This window comes from Leptinotarsa decemlineata, unplaced genomic scaffold, assembly GCF_025532065.1.
Source record: "Leptinotarsa decemlineata unplaced genomic scaffold, Ldec_3_MD MMD2_tig00078346_RagTag_RagTag, whole genome shotgun sequence".
In the NCBI taxonomy this organism is placed as follows: domain Eukaryota; kingdom Metazoa; phylum Arthropoda; class Insecta; order Coleoptera; family Chrysomelidae; genus Leptinotarsa; species Leptinotarsa decemlineata.
Window position 1 is genome coordinate 5,309,539 of NW_027412724.1, and position 17,732 is coordinate 5,327,270.

At 32.1% G+C, this 17,732-nt stretch overlaps 2 protein-coding genes and 1 long non-coding RNA gene across 4 annotated transcripts in view; 2 read left to right on the plus strand and 1 right to left on the minus strand.

Moving 5' to 3' along the window:
* The window catches only part of LOC111512246 (uncharacterized), a 134,023-nt gene that overhangs the window by 23,944 nt on the left and 92,347 nt on the right, over positions 1-17,732 (minus strand). For both annotated transcript variants that reach the window (XM_074185598.1, XM_074185599.1), the window contains 3 exons: positions 16,045-16,190; positions 7,328-7,432; positions 6,826-7,203 (listed from right to left, as the gene is read on the minus strand). In XM_074185598.1, coding sequence (XP_074041699.1) covers positions 6,826-7,203; positions 7,328-7,432; positions 16,045-16,190 — 629 coding nt within the window. The remainder of the gene's footprint in view (positions 1-6,825; positions 7,204-7,327; positions 7,433-16,044; positions 16,191-17,732) is intronic.
* LOC141486994 (uncharacterized) lies at positions 5,393-6,686 on the plus strand. The gene is made up of 2 exons (XM_074185610.1): positions 5,393-6,065; positions 6,151-6,686. Exons 1-2 carry the CDS (start codon positions 5,995-5,997, stop codon positions 6,563-6,565), a joined length of 486 nt encoding a protein of 161 aa, XP_074041711.1. The 5' UTR covers positions 5,393-5,994; the 3' UTR covers positions 6,566-6,686.
* On the plus strand, positions 9,430-16,046 carry LOC141486996 (uncharacterized). Its single transcript, XR_012468157.1, has 3 exons — positions 9,430-10,128; positions 14,115-14,244; positions 14,741-16,046. It is a non-coding gene; the product is annotated as an uncharacterized lncRNA (long non-coding RNA).

A 17,732-nucleotide genomic window follows, 5' to 3' on the forward strand; every position in this document is an offset into this window, starting at 1 on the left:
GATCACTCACCAAATGAAGTAATTGGGTTTGTTTAGAAGCTGAATTCATTCGGCGAGTTAAAAGTAAATCACCCAGTTTGGGATGTCAAAATTGTATAACTATTCAGCATGATTTCAACTACCGTCCAATCTGCTGTGAGATTTCTTCAGAAATATATTGAAATGACATTTCAAACCTCAACGCAAAGTATGACACCCCATTTGCTAAAAAAGGCACTGATATGTATTCAGTACATACAAGTGAAAATATTTACAAACTGAAAATTTCATAGAAATTTTAATTTCTCTTTAGAACAAATATAACCAACTAAATACAAATTAATAGAGATTATTTTTCCCAAAATTTATAATGATTTATTTTCCCAAAAAACATAAATATTTATAGTAAAGGGAAAAACAACAATTTAAACTATATGAACATATAAACAAAAAAGAATCACAACTGAAAAAAAATTAATGTTATAAATTGCAGAGGCTGAACTCAGCATTAAGCATAAAGTATTAATCTGAAATAATGTAACTAATTTTTGAGAAAAAAAATTATATGGTTTGCCCCGTTTTTCGAGTGTTTTCTTCGATAAAAATCCTCTTTCTGATTTGAATCAAATACACTTGTTAATTTCTTTCAGTAAATAAACATACATTCATATATAAACTGACCATTTTATTTACCTGATCCCTCTATTTCTATCTCGGAAACAATTAAATTGGACAAAAGTTTATTATTTTGGGGAACTACAATAATCTCTGTTCAAATCGAGTATATCAGCGGCTGTTTTTTTTTTAATTTTCGTCATTTTAAATGGAGTTTCATATTTATTACGAACCAATTTGCAATGCGACATTTTGTTCATTACATTACATCATCAACTGATTTTTTTTTAAATAAGGACATGTATTGTGATATATAGCTGATTTTTTTATTGGCGGCTACCAAAATTGAAGAAAAAAACTAGAGGTCCCTGTTTAAAAAATAAAGTTCATGGTGAAATTTAATGAACAAAACGTCGCATTGCAAATTGGTTTATATATTATAAGAAATATGAAACGGTATGGAAAGATCCTCTGCCTTTTTTTAATATCATTCAAATGAAGGCAGTAGAGCCAAAACAGAATACTTACTACAAATTTATATAATACTAACTATTTTGAAGCTGCATATAATGCAACTGTTTCGGTGTACTTGTACATTGAAAATACCGTTACATTAATCCGCCTTTTTTACGTCCTTGAGTACTTCAATTTTCATTTTATAATTATTTCTGTGTCACGCGGTGTTGCCACTTTCATTCAGGATACCAGAAGCGGTGTTGATTAGATGTGCACCTCTGGAGCACTAATTGTCTATAGTGCAGACGTAAGAAGTCTACCCTTCTGGGTACTTCGACAAGATATCAAGGTCGTACAATGTTTACATAAAAAAATAAATAAATAAGAACTCATTAATGAAAAAAAAATTGTAGTTGCCAAAAGGACACCTTCCACTTTTTTTAAAATAGAAATCAGTCATTCTGCAAACAAGCAGTAAATATCATAAATAAAAAAAAAAATTGAAAAACTCACTTCCGTTCATTCCAATGAATGTTCATCAATTATTTTCTGGCAATAATAACAATATTGAAGTCTGTTCACAAATCCATTTCTAACTATAAAATGTTTGTAGGGTAATTTTGTTGGAAGTACCTCTTATTCTGAACTTGAATTCTGGAATGGGCTAGAGTGTTAGGAATCACACGATAAAAGGTAAGACCTCGTTAGTTCTTAGCTCGCACAAGTTTGTCAACTTTTGAGAGTTGTCGTTCGTATGGGGGCGATAGATTAACGGAAAAACAGATTTTTTTGAACAGATTTTGTGTGTCATACATTTTGGAGTACTTGAAAAAAATATAGGGGCGTCACATCAAGTGATCTAGCGGGCCATTCGAATAGACGCCTATCTATCGGTTTTAGCAAGATAGAGCACCTCATCATTGTGACATGATTTTTCAAAAGAGGTTAGAAGACAATTTTCCAAACCGGCGCATAAGCAGACAGACTCCCTCAGCAACGCCCGCCAGATGATTACCACTGCTTTTTTGTGGATATTCATATAAATGAAGTATACATTACACACAGTTGCAATTAATTTCTTGTGGTGTTTGTCACCAAATTTCCCCAGAAAAATTCCATATTATAAGAAATGTATTTGTAAACATTAAATAATTGTCGGGAAGTAAATGATGTACATTTATTGGTATAGAGTAGAGTGAATTTTAAATGATTTTATATATAGAAATATGAAATATCGTTTATTTGCAAATTCTCAAAGAGAATATTAATCTGCTCATAGTCACGATTGGATAATGAGATTTTCATAACTGAACCATTATTGAATAGAGAATTGAAAGCTCTATTCATAGAAGAAGGTTACATTTTAAAGTCTCAGCAATGACCATTGCAGGCCTTGCCAAAATGTTTTGCTCTAGACCTTTTTTAAAAAAGTGGTCTCACCCAAAAATATTTCAAAATTCTCGTGCAAAAGAGTGTCTTTAGCATTTTTGATGAAGTCATTTCACCTCAAACGGGCCAGTGTAAAAAACCAAGAAAGGAAAAAATATGATTAATGACCATGGCCTAAACTTTTCCACTTTAATTTTTCAATCAATGAACCATTAAGAAAATTATAGTAATTTAGGTCTGACAGAAAATAAAAAAGTTCCTATGGGAAATTATTTTTTACTTCTTTTGTAACGAATAATCAATTATGAAATCAAAATATCAATATTATTGGTACATATTATTATCTGTTCCGTCTTTTCAAGTGGAAATCTCTGCCACCGTTAATCAGATGATGTTTTGCATTCTCTTGGTCACAACTATCTCGTTCGTAGGTTTTGTAATTAATCAATAATTCAACATATTGTACATTTTTATATTATTCATTCAACCAAAACTTTTGACTTATTTTTTAAAGCGAGTAAGGCCTTGCGGTGCGAGGCCTGGAGCGGCCGTTTCACCCTAAGGACGGCTCTGTCTTCAATAACTTCTCTCATCATTTTCAATTAAGATTTTGTAAAACGAAGGACTCAGTTATTTCAATATTCAGTATACCACAAATATTGACGGTATGGAAAAATGACCTCTTGCAATGTATACTGAAATTCGGATGCTCCCAAGACCAATGTCGCACATTTTGCAATGAAACTAAACAGTTTGTGTGAATATGGCCTCATCTTTGATGGAAATTTCTGTCATTTAAACTTTCACCTTGTAGCCAACAGCAGTAAGTACCCTGGTCTACTCTCCTCATCAGATTCAAGACTATATAAAAACTCAAGTTCAAATGGTTTCAATTTGTGTTTTTCAAACAATTCTTGCTATATTTTTTCTTTCGTACAAATCCAATTTGTTGAACTCATTTCTTTTACAAGAATCTTTAATATGAATTGTGGTGTCTTATTAATTTTTTTATTTGGCCCACCTTTTTTTGTAATTCACAGTACCAATTTCTCTGTAAAGCTTATCAACTACAGATATGTATGTAAAATAGCTCTTCTAACAGGATTTCTCCTGTTGAATTCCCCAGCAGCTTTTCAGTAACTCCTAACATTATTATCTAATAATCATATTAATTGATACCCTCTTTAATATTCAAATGAAGCATCCAAAAAAGTTGATTGGATTTGTTGTTTCCAGTTCCGATTGCTTGATTTTATATGGACTATTTATGGGATTTTTTCAGAAAAATGTAAATTTATGACATTTGTCTATATTTAATTGCAGTAAGTTATATATATATATATATATATATATATATATATATATATATATATATATATATATATATATATATATATATATATATATATATATATCACCAGCGTACAAAGTTAGTTAAACTTTCAATGAGGAAGATATTGAGTTACCTTATTTTACATATTGTACTCTTTAGGCAAGATAATTTTCAATCCATGCCAGAATGTTTTCTTGAAAATTGTGATTTACTCGGTCAAATGCCTTTGAAAAAATCTATGTAAGTAGTATCAACCTGGTGTTATGTGGGTGAACTGAAGACTCTTTCGAGATATCATTCAATTTCATCCAATGATTCTCCATTTGGAACAATTTGTTATTATGTACCAAATGTATTGATACTAAAACAATAGCTGTTGCTTTTGACTTTGTTCACGTGGAATTCAGTTTTTGAGTTTCCTCAGATCTACTAACAGCAAAATGTATTTGATTTATAAAAATCAAATGTTTTACTCGATTCTTCAAAATGACATAACTTTTTTATTTATGAACTGCTTGAAATAAATGAAACACTATTCAAGGAAACTTACCAAGTATAATATAACAGTGAAAACCTCCATCAAATAGGTTAATTCATTTTTGAAATTAGAACACACAAACACATAGTGTTTGTGTGTTCAGTGTTTTCGGTTCTATTGCGTTGACCACCAATAACACTTTTTCTTAAATTATTCCTTGTGAAAACTTTTATCTTCATTTATATATTGATTTTAAAAATGTTATTGATACAAAACAAATAAAATAAAGTCATACATCAAAATAATTTTCACGTCTTGTCATTTGATCAACCAACCAAATACTTTATTGATTTTTGGCAGTAGAACCTTAGATCGAATATACTGGAAATTACTTTTTTCTACACCTAAACCCGATATTATGCTTTCTATCGCCAAACATTGGACCAGATAGCTTATCTGTGAAAATTATCATCTCCTGTTGACTAAAAAATGGTGAATACAACATGTGTCTGAACAGTTTAAAAATGAAATTAAAAAAACTAGATGAATTCTGCAACAACTAAGACGAATTTCTGGATGTGTAATTATGTTTTTTTCTGGTAACAAGCCAATGCAGGTATTTTCTGGGTAAGATATAAAATTTAAGTATCGTATTCATCAAAATTATGAAATTTTAATCATGTTTTGTTCAAATTGATGGAGTGAAAGATTCGAAAAATAAAAAAAATTGGACAAAAGTCAAAGTGATAGTAGAGAGTCCAAATTTCAAGCAAGGGTATAAAATTGGAAACAGCAATTTTTTCCATTGGTATTTTTGAAAGTTTCCAAAAAACCTATTTTTTGAGGATTTTCGAAAAAATATCAAATTTGGCAGGTTTAGAGTCGCACATGACAAAAGGAAAGAGGCTTTTTTTCAATCATTTTTCAAGCACAAACTAATTGCGAAGTTATTTTCATTATATCTATTAATAAAAAAACTTCCATATGTCGCGAACTTTATGTGTGACAATATATACAGGGTGTTTGGTAGCTGGGTGCAAACCTTTAAGAGGGTGATACACTAGCCCATGTAGAACATATTCATACTAACATTTTTATTTTCTAGCGCGTTTTTGATTTTTAAGGGAACTTACATACAGGTGTTCAGACACCTTTAAAAACATGCTTAGTTATTGCTCTTTCGTTTGAGGTATCATTTACCTAGCTAAGTCTTAAACTTTTTTAATTAGGGTACCTGAACCAGTTAAAGGTCGTAAATATGGATATTTCAAAAATTAAAAAAAAAGTAATTTAAATGAAATTCAGCTCAAAAACCTTTAAACGAAAATCCTAAAGCAATATGCGATATTATTTTTAGACTTACATGGAATAATAAGAAACTTAGCCCAACTTGAAGGAAGAGAAAACTGAACAAAGGCCGGTGCCGGTGGCATTTTACAACAAAGAATTTGACCTGAAGCTAGTCATTAATTGGAATGCATTCTGTTGTTATGATTTAGACCTTATGCTAGGGCCATAAACTTGCTTTTGAGTTTATCAATTTTTAGGTACCCGAGTTGAGAAATCATCTTGGACCCCTCGCCGGGTCGGTTTGGTTGGCCAAACAAGTTCTCTAGTCACTGCTTTGCCCTTTCGAGTTGCGAGTAGACGTTGGTTTTGTGTTCCCCATTTTTGTAATTCACTTTTTGTTGTGTGTGCTGCCAAGGCCGAGTTTACGAGTCATGAACAAGCCGATATCATTTTTATGTATGGCAGAGCTGATGGTAACGCATCTCTGGCACGACGTTTGTACCAAGAACGTTACCCGAACCGCAGGTAAATTAATTTTTAATTGTAGCGGTAGTTGAATTTTGCCATTTTCACCTTCAAAAGACGTTAAAAATGAGTTATTTTATTGCAGGGTGCCTAACGTCCGTGTGTTTTCCAACACATATCGTAGGCTGTCTGAATCTGGTATTAATCATGCTGAACCTGAAGTAAATACAGGAAGACATAATGTCAATGTTGAGGAGCAAATTCTCGCAGCCTTCGAAGCGGATCCTACCACCAGCATCAGAGTTGTAGCGAGAGATTTAAACCTTTCGATATGGAAAGTGTGGAGTATGATGCACAACGAAAAGAAATATCCGTTTCACGGCAAGGGTGTGCAAGGCTTGGAGGAAACGGATCCGGCGAGACGGATACGGTTCTGCCGTTTTTTGCTAAACGCAGATATTGACGACGAGTGGTTCTTAAAGTCCATCTTCTGGACTGACGAATCGAAGTTCTCCAGGGAAGGAATTACTAATTTCCACAACCTTCATGGGGACACATAAGACTACTAAAATAAATTTAAAAAACCGGACATTTCTGTTAAGATTCGAAGTTATTAGCATTTAATTGACTAATTTTGGGTTTTTGTACTAAAAATCGTAAAAGTTCCTTTAAAAATCAAAAACGCGCTAGAAAATAAAAATGTTTGTATGAATATGTTCTACATGGGCTAGTGTATCATCCCCTTAAAGGTTTGCACCCAGCTACCAAACACCCTGTATATTAAATTATCAGCCAGTTCCATCACACAATAAATACTTACTTCCACATTTCCCCAAGACCGCCTTTCTTTGGGCCTGTCACTCTGACCCTTGTTTCTCAGCACCACCTTCCCGTCGCCGTCCTTCTCTGCACCGTTGGTGGCGGCAAAAGCAAATTCATCTAATTTGGCCATAGGAATTTCGCCTAGTGAGTTACTTTTCTTCAACTCTGACCTATTCTCTTTACCTTTGGAAGAGTGGGCTCTCTGTTTTTTACTTCTCGGACCATCTTCAGTGGTATGTTGTTTGTGTAATTGCTTAGATTTGTGTACATGGGTTTTTGCCTTACTCGTTGAAGATATATTAGACTCATTATCCCCTCGAATATATTGGATAAGTTTGTCAACGTCATTGATGATGTCGCTTCGATGACCCTCAACCTGTTGGAATAGAATTATTTATTTTGAGAATTGCAATACAGCCTCTTTGAGGTTTGTAGGCACTTGAATATTCAAAAACACATGGTACTTTGAAAAATTTGTTTTTATTATTATAAATACTTACACTCTCTGCTTTAAGGACCACTACATTCTTATCTGTCTGTATTTTCTTTTTCTTGGTTTTTGTTCCAGGATTTTGATGGAGAGCATTTCCATTTTCATCAACTTTCTGTAAACGAAACAAATTATCTTGTAGACTAAAACATATTAATTGTACCATTTGTAAAAATTAAAAATAAAGACAAAAAAATTATTTGTGTTTACATAAGCATATATGCAATGAATAATGTCCAGTTCTGTGATGACAATAAAAATATGTTAGATAAAAACAAACCACTTATAAACACTAAATTTTATCATAAAAAAACAACATTTAAACATTATATTGTATTGAAAGTAAGAAGTCGCACAGCTCCATTTGTAGCCGTAAAGATGTTGAGAGGTAGGGATATGGTGAAGCTATTTGTGTTAATCCCTAGCTCATACAAGCTTCGACTTCTAAGGGCTGTCATTCATAAGAGGGCTGGTTAATGAAAAAATAGATTTCAAATAGATTTCTTTGACTGATTCCACTGCTTCAAGAGTTATAACCTCAGTATTTGATATGAAGGTGGAAAAGAATACAGTTTTTTTAAAACTCCTGGATGTTGCACGACGTAGAAAAAACCTTCCCAGTATAGATGGTTGGAATGGTAATACATTCACGTATTTGGCGTTTCATGTATTCAAATAATGGAGTATCTATGAATTTTCAAGAATTACCGGTGGTACATAAAAATATATTCAGCTTTCAGTATCAATGTTTTTTGAGTTTAAAAGCCGTGAATTTTTGGAATTTCAAAAATCCACGGCTTTCAAACTCGAAAAACAGTGACACTGAAAACCTCAGTGTCTAAACCATTTTATTTAGCTTCCATTTGTATGATTACCAGGGCCGCAATGAAATAACATATTTAATAATATTTAATAAATATTTAATTAGGTTTATTGAATAAAGCCGAAAGCAAGGTAAATCATTTAAACGAATAATGGCCAGTCATGTTTTGCGAGGAGAATACTGTACTTTTTCTATGACTTAATGAATGAGATTCTTTTGAATGATATTCTTAATCAGAGTAATACCATTAGATTTCATTACAAGAAGTTGACTAGAAATTGCCGGAGTTGTGACTTGACCTGAAATTGAAATCAAGACCATTGGCCACTCAGAAAAACTGGCTATAAGTTAGTGTGACATACAGCTTTTTGAGTTTCTAATATTTTCATTTTGTTATTAAGTGATGTTTTCACTTTCCGAGTCCATAGTATTCTTGTTGTTCATTAGAAACTATATATTTTGAAATGACAACCGTAAAGTTATGAATTTTCTTATTAGTGATAGGTCACCAGGTATTGAGTTATGAATCCGGTCAATTAGGATTAGTTCGAAGGAGAGAGTTAAAGCTACCCACTCAACAACAAACTTTTCACATAAAGCACATTTGAATATAGCCAAAATATATTTTTGGGTTTTGGCGACATTGAAGAGCCCTGTATATTTGTATGTTCAAAAGAACTTACCTTTCCTCATAAAAAACATGATTTGACATCAAATCCTTTCGAGAAACCAACTAGTCATTACTAATGACATATTTGACAGTTGTGTGGAACAATGAAGTACTGTAAATTTTCACTATTATTATTTTATGATAAATGCTGGTGATTCAACAAGATCACTTTAGTGTCAAATTTCATTATTACTGCTTTGTCCATACAACTATATATGATTCTTCATGACAAAACTTGGTTATGTATAAAAGAAAATACATTTTATCGAATGCCAACACTTTGAAACTGAGATGCAATGCTATAAAATTGTTTGTAAGATTCGACACGGTACTTACCTCTGAATTATTCTGATCTACCAAGACTTGGTGCTGAACTACAGGTAATGGGTAAGGTTTGATAATCCAAAACGGACAACCACCTTTGTGATCTTTTTCGATAATCATTGAAAAAAGTGCAAATAGTACTACTCAAAACTTTACTACTCAAAACTTATCTTGTTATCATTGAACGACACTGATTTAAATCAATTTAAAACGTTGAAATATATTAAATAATTTAGACGCTATTGATAAAAATACCTTGAATTGGAAAACTCCTCAATACATATGGTTTTTCATTTCGGTACGTTATGAATAAAGACAGTGGTATGTTGACCTTTTTACTCTGACATTGAGAATTACATAAATGTTTATCATCAATAGTAATTACTTGACGTCCATAATGATAGGTGATGAAATTTTCCCGTCACAATTGGAAACACTATCATTAGTAGTGGTCTGAAGGTATGAGGTGAAAGTCAGAAATTTTAATTTTATGTGGAAAAAGTGAAGTGGAAAAGTGACTATAATCAAACATTGTGAAATAAAGTGGGGAATTAATTTTTAAAATGAAATTTTATCAACCAGAAGTAACCTTATCAACAATGAACATTATCTCTCTTATTATTCCTAAACATTAATACATAAATACAAATGATCTATAGGAATTTATAACTCGTTGAATAACAAAATGGTGATAACAGTGGAACTTATCAAGTTCTCCATCGATTTCATGAATTCAGTGTTTGAATAAGGTATCTGGTTTTGATGAGAAAGTTGTGCCTGTTTATATTGTAACAATTCATTGACACATGGTTCTATTGCAAAGGTCCTAATTATCAAGTCATTTTCCAATTAGAATGTATGTTCATTATTGGAGAAAATGTTAATTGGTATAATTAAGAAAGTGTCTAGTCAACTCTGGATGGGAATGAAACTCCATTTTAAGCATATCATCAGACGCAAGATTAATAAAATGTTCTTTCTCATTTGCAATTAGGTAAGCTAGTTTTATTGACATATCCAAGGAATGATTTATTACTCATCTATGTCTATGGTCCATTGACAGCTTCAGAATCCAGTTCCGAAGTTTCCTTTCAAATTATGCAAACTTTGTATTACAGATAGATTATGAGAATTTACTAGATTATGATTGGATCTTTGCAGTTTCTTCAGAAATATTTTGAACACAAAAAGACTCATAAAATTATTTTGCTAAGATGTTGATCATCAACAAGGTTCCCAAGGAATCTTTTGATTTTTATCATTTGTGGGTAAAATGTTATATTATGCTATTAAAAAAATTCAAGTGGCTGAAAATATTAGCAAAAATGATAAATCTTAAGGACTGAACAGGGTCACAAAAATAATCCGCATTTCCAGGCTTAGTATCTTGCAACTCTAGAACTCTTGAGACAACATCGGTTTTGTTCCTATGTTTATTATATTATGAATGCACTGATCCGTTTACTTGATGAAAATTATTAACACTATCCATGATTTTAATTAAACAATTTTCAAAAACATTTTTATTTCTAAACATGTTTCGCTAACACCATAGCTTCCTCGGTAGGAAGCTACACATCTAGAAATAAAAATGTTTGTGAAAATTATTCAATTATTATCATTCATTATGTCTTTAGCCGATACAGCTGCAGTCACTTTTGTAGCTTTTTAGTAGAATAACTCCATTTGACCTCTGAATAATAGAGCAGGTTTTGATAACGCTACTACAGCTACGTATTCAAAAAACACTTTATTGTGAGATTTTCACTAAACAGTTTTACAAAAACGCAACACGGGCGTGTCTTCACTGTAAAGAAAGACACGCCCAAAGAAGCCATTGTATGGCGAAATATGTGGTGTGTTTTTGTAAAACTGTTTAGTGAAAATCTTACGATAAAGTGTTTTTTGAATACGTTGGTTTTTCATCAAGTATCGGCCGATTCCATCATATATACTACAGCTAGAATAATTTGTTCATGAGGCATTTGGCATCATTGATTTTGATTGATTGATGAAGAAAATCAAAAACATTCAATGAATTGAAGAGTATGGGATTGCCAGACTTTCTCCACTTGTAAAAGGGTAACGTTTTCAAGGAGGTTAAAAAACCTGCCTAAACTGGTTGACTTGAAGTTAATAATCATAAACAATTTTTATAAAGTATATAGCAAATTAAATTAATTTAATAATCAAAAGATAGGGTTGCTAGGAAGACAGACACATGTGAAAATCACTCTGTTCATCTCTCACATTCCTATTCTATATGTACCCAAATATGGTATTAAATCGCCTATATCAATGTAGTACCTGTGTACTGCTTCCATTTACACTTGATATCTCAAGAAAATCATCATTACACTTAATAGTCTTTGACAAAAACCCCAAAGTTGGATTCAATAATTTTTTCAATAAAAAATTAGGTGATATCGCCTAGGCAGTTCGTTTTCAGAGAAAAGCTATCAATGCATGATGCCTATTTGAAATTATGAAAAATTATAAATTGATAGATGATAGTCAGTTTGCTTATTCCTGAATCTCGCAAAGGTATTTGAGACTGAGTCACTCACAAACTGGATGCTTGCAGGATGAAGGAATTTGGAGTACTGCACACAAATTTATATCAAATAATTTGGTATGCCACAAAGCACGATCTTTGGGCTACTCTTATTTACTTTATACAGAATTCTGAGAAAATACCGGCAACATAGAAGGAAGATGAGTAAGAAGTGCTCCTTCCACACATAACTTTATGATACTGAAGATAAAGAAGAAAAAAAAAAAGATCAAACAAATCATTCTTTCGAAAAGATCTTAAACACTGTGAAAACACACCTTTATACAAATAAGCCATAGATATGAGACAAGACACAAAATGAAAATGACAAACACGGGAGGTACTAAAAACAAGAGCACAAAAATGTTACATTTTTTCAAGACCAACATTGTGCACAGAAATTCCAAAAGATAACTCTCTTTTTATAGGGACTTTTCATAAAAAACTCAAGTGCTGGCCCCAAAGGTTTCTTACAATTGTATTCAATTTATTCCTTTATGGGTTGTTTTTCACCAGCACCTACCTACTGATAGGCTTTATACATTTGTTGTAATATTTAAAGTGGTGGTTTTTTTTGTAAATGAAGAAATATATATTAGGGTTTTTCTGAAAATCTGTGATTTATAGAAAAAAGATTTTTTTTTCTATATTGAAAAACATATTTTAAGTCAATTAGAGGCTTGGCTCATTCAAAAATTCAATTTCCTATATAAATAACATAGGAAATTTTTTTTCCGTCTCTGCTCGATTTTTCAGTATTAAATTTGGTACAAAAAAATTTCTTTGAGCAAACACTCTTCAATCAACAGTTTTTGAACTGTAGAGTTGGAAAGGTGAATGTTAATGATCAATGATACCAAATTTTCTTTAAATTTGAATTTTTTGGGTCATTCATTAAATATTATTTACAATAAAAACTACAATCAAATTGTTAATTTTAGAAACGACATTTTGTATTTAGTGAATGAAGATAAATTTTAATCCGTTACTATGAAATCAAAATATCAATTAACTAAAATTCAAATTTTCCCATATATTTTAATCTCAAACTTCTTCTAGTTAAAAAATTGAAAAACTTATATGATAAGTGATTTAGTAAAAAAAATATTCGCGCACTAAATAAATTTGTCAAAAAAAATTTCATTTTCAGTTTTTGTCTCAAAAACAATTTAGCATTGTAAGTCAAAATAAAAATGTACACTTAAGAAATTAACAAGAAAATTTTTCGGATGAAGGAAAAAACCAATGCCCGAGGTATTGTACCATTTGATTCTGAAGAAACAGATTCCAACTCTGAAGAATTGTTACAAGGTATTTTGAGTTGATTTTACTTTGTTTATGTTTCAATAAAATTTTCAAATCTAAAGCAAATGGAACTTCAAACGTTCAAGCCAGTCTCTATATACCTACACAGTAGGTTTAATGGACTGACGCCTATCAGAAAACAACTACTCCCCTGGCTAATACCACGAAGGGCGTTGGATTATATCAGACAGGCGTCAGTGCAGGAATCTTCACAGAAAATGTCCTGCATATGCAATTGGCAATACAACTGAAAGAGTCGACCTTCAATTATGGAACGGGCACACTTGCAGACCGGTTTCGGGCTTATTAGCCACTCATCAGTGCAAGATAGTGACCATCATCGACCTAAAGTCAATGATATTCCACAATTGAAAATCGGAATTCTTTCAGAGTATTTCATTCCTCTTCCGAAGTTGGAGCGAACATCAAAAATGTCACTCCATCTAGTGGACGAGGTACTAACCAACTGCACATCCGTAATTTGCCCGATTCCTCTAAATAAGGAATAAAAACTTTCTTATTAGTCAATGGGCTATGCTTGAAGACTGGCAGTAAACAAATCTAAAGCAAATGGAACTTCAAACGTTCAAGCCAGTGACGCCTGTCTGATATAATCCAACGCCCTTCGTGGTATTAGCCAGGGGAGTAGTTGTTTTCTGATAGGCGTCAGTCCATTAAACCTACTGTGTAGGTATATAGAGACTGGCTTGAACGTTTGAAGTTCCATTTGCTTTAGATTTGTTTACTGCCAGTCTTCAAGCATAGCCCATTGACTAATAAGAAAATAAAATTTTCGCTATTCCATTATAAAATTGAGAATATCTTTGTCGAATTATACTGTCTCATTTGAATCATAGATCAACGAATACCTTCTATTTTTGAAGATGATCTTAATAAATAAAAATAAATAATAAAAGCTTGTCGCGATGTCTAGAAGAAATCTCTACATATTCAGTCAGATAAAATTTAAATAAAATTTTAAATCTTGTCTTGTCGCGACAAGCTTTTATTATAATTTCAATTCTCAAAAGTCATAAATGAATGTGGTTAATGTGATTTAAAATTTTATTTTGATCTTGTTTTAAAAGTTTTTTATCATTATTTTATTTTATATTTTTTAGTTTCAATCGATAGCTATTATAGTTATCGATCAATACGAAAGTCCATCTATAAAACGGAGAGTCCTTCAACAGAAAAACTTAAGGAACGGGAAAAACTATTATTAGGATAAACTATATTCTATAGAAGTAGGTAGGTACCTACTTCTTGTGTTCGTACTTGAGAGTTATGTACTCTTAACTCACTTAAACGAGCCTCACGCTTTTGCTCTAATTTGAGAGTTATGTTCTCTTGACGCACTTAGGCGGGCCTCAAGTTTATCGTCGGATTCGGCTGCTCTTCGGTTGCATGCATATTTTAACCTTGTCAAGTCTTTTGCGTTTCAAGTTGACACTTTCATTGGCAAGTTTTTCATTTCATTTCAATTTCTCTTTCTCTAACCTTCTTTTCCTTTGTGTTGATGTTTCTTTAATTCCCATAGTGTTCCCACGAGTACCAAAGAAATATTTGTCAAATCTCCCAGAGCTTCGTTTAGCAGGGTAAGAGCTAATATACAACAGGGTGCGCTCCGGTGCCCTGAGGTGGTACGTTCACGACATCATTTTACATCCTGATGCCACTCAGTCCTCGGCACGGCCTCACCTTGACTTGGGTAGTAATTTGGTTAAAGATGCGCCACTTTTTTCAGCTTAGAGCTTACTCGTGCCTGACGAAACACCGTTCCGGGTTTGATTCTGGAGTTTTCCTTCTCCTAGACCGGTTGCAGACCAATGCTAATGAAGCCCATCTCACCAAATTACACAAGTCATGGTATGCCTCTTGTGCCTGTTGCTCACATTGCGTGATGGACCCTCTTACTCTGGGAAATTAGAGGGTGGTAGATAATAATATTTTTTCACAATGCAAATAAATACGGGTTCTTACAACCTACTACACCATTTATTGTCTTCTTTTCAGAGTCAAATTGTAAAAGCTTAATTCAATTTTTTTTTCTAGAAATATATATTTTTTTTGAAGCCAACCCTGGTCATGGTGGGCCTACCAACTTCCTATCATAAACGAATGCGTATACAAAATTTCGTGTCCCTGCTATTTACTGCTACGGAGAATTCTCTCTCGTACGGAGCCGATCCTGGCAGCAGCATCAGGTCACGTTTATGATTAACATGCATTGTCATCGGTTCTGGACCAGCATGCAAAATTTCAGGTCAATCGGATACCGGAAAGTGGGTCAAATTAAACTTGCAAGATTTGTTAACATACATATAAGTCAAGTTAAATAAAAGCTTTTAAAAAGTTTAGCACTCATATCTGGTATTTGTCTGAACTTTTGTTTATCACTTTTTGATGATAATGTAAACTCAGAAATTAAAATTGAAATTAACGAATTAATGAATCAAAAAGCTTGCGAGACTACAAATTTAAAACACGTTGATATCAAAAAAGTCAGGATTGACTTATTCATGACTAAAAATTTGTATAAATTCACATAAAAAAATCCAATAGTTCTGCTTGAGCGATTTTAACTTCCCACTGAAGTACATCCAGATTAATGAAAATCTAATGTGTTTGCTCAAAAGACGCTCTACAGTATTTTTTTAATTTTTCAATACCGAAAAATCGAGATGAAACCGAATTTTTTTTCCTGTGTTACTTATATGGGAAATCGAATTTTTGACTGAGTGAAGCCTCTAATTGACTTGGAATTTTTCTCAAACGTTCTTTTTTTAATAAATTATCACATAAAAAAGTTATCTAGAAATGAAACACACACAGACACACAATGTTATTATGCTTTCTAGTTAGGAAATGAACTTTCACCCCAAAATATAAATGTTATTTTTTCATTCACTAATTTCTTTCCTCATTCTAGATGTATTTTCATATACGATTAGTACCAGAAGGAATTGATTTATAACATACTAGCTTTTCATCTTATTGTGAAAATATTCAGAAAAAAGAAAAAATATTAAATAAAAAATTAAAACTCACCCTTTCCTCTTGACTCCTATTGTAGGTTGGAATATAGACACTATACTTGCTACGCAACACCTTAGTTTGCAAGGTCTCCAGATCATATGACTTATTTTCTGCAGTTTCCAAATCTAATGGTATGGGGTCGTCAACTGGTGTAGCAGCTGTAAAAAAGTTAATGTTAGTTCAAATCTGTTCAAATTTTTCATCAAATCTAATGACTACTCTGATAAAAATGCGTCTCAACATAAATTCTGATCAAATATTCTGAAAATTATCTTTCATTGTGACTACAATAAAGTCGTCTGAAATGGGTCCTAACGTCCCTACAAAATATAAGTTTTCAATAAAATTTTCGGAGGATGTTGAAAATATAACCTTTGATTTGAAAGTTTTATAGTTTGATCTTACGATATCTATCTATAAAAAATCTCAATTTCTAGAAAGATTTTGATGAAAATTTCAGGAAATTCTTTATTTTGAATGTTGTCAACAATCTTAATATCCAACCTAAATTTGTAAAACAAATGCAGAAAATGCATAACATCTTCAAAAAAAAAACAAATTTCGAATGTTCAATAAAGTCATCTCAAATCAAAATTTTGTTTGAATGCGTTCTAGCGGCTTTACACAACATGAGTTTTTGATGAGATTTTCAGAAGTTGCTGAAAAATTATTTTTAATCTGATAATAATATAGGCTGATGAATCGCATGGAATCTTCCCACTATAAATAAGTTTAAAGGAACAAAATTATTTAAATAAAACGTGTTCCACTGGCCTTACGCAAACATCAGATGTTTTAGAGGAAGTTGGAACAAGATCTTGCTCTGGTAGTTACATAAGCTATTAGTTCCCACATCTCTCTAATTTTTTTTTTACTTCAAAATTCATACACGTTCAGAGTAAAAAGATGCATTAGGATTCAGCAGCAACTACTCTTGAAAATTACATCAGGAACTGTGAGATTATCTCGGGAGATATCACAGGATCCATTTGCCTGTTGTCATGGAATATAGCATCCTATATTTTTGTCAGATTGAAGATTATTTTCAAATTCCACTGATCCAAAAGAGCACAATACCCTGTTGCCTAGAAATTCACATCATTGGAATAGTTTACTTTTTATCTTCCAGTATATAAATTGAATCAACACCACTTCAGTATCATTGGATTGATGATGGTCAAAAAATCGTCAGTAAGTCTTTTCGAAATCGTATATTGCTTACAATTATAACATATTTAATATTTGCAAATGTTTACATTTGAGAGATTACACAACACAACAAAGTTTTTGTTTCGGGGTTGAAATTAGATGATTTTAATGTATTTCCACGTGTTAAAACCGAAAGTGACCATAAAAATTATATATTAGCTCTTGTTTTCAAGATATAGTATCATTATATTATATATATATGTATATTGAGTTTTCAACAAATGAAATATTTCATCACCAACAGTTGGTACACATGTTTGTTTACATAACACCCCTCTCATCAGCTGTTCTTAAGTAGTAAACATAACCTATGTGAGTTTGTCAATTGTACGCACGTGGTTGCTATTGAAATTATCGTGTGAAGTTGATTTTTAAATTAATTTAAGTGCTGATCTGAAATGCCTCGAAAGTGTGTGAATTCTGTCGATAGCTTTTGCTATATATGTGGTGAAATAACATTTAAGGCTCAGAAACGTAAAATGACACCTATC

What these genes read in the sequence shown, in the direction of transcription:
- LOC141486994 (XM_074185610.1), top strand. Translation starts at nt 5,995, where the DNA reads ATGTATGGCAGAGCTGATGGTAACGCATCTCTGGCACGACGTTTGTAC. An exon ending in GAACGTTACCCGAACCGCAG is followed by an intron (nt 6,066 to 6,150) that starts GTAAATTAATTT and finishes ATTTTATTGCAG; the next exon opens with GGTGCCTAACGTCCGTGTGT.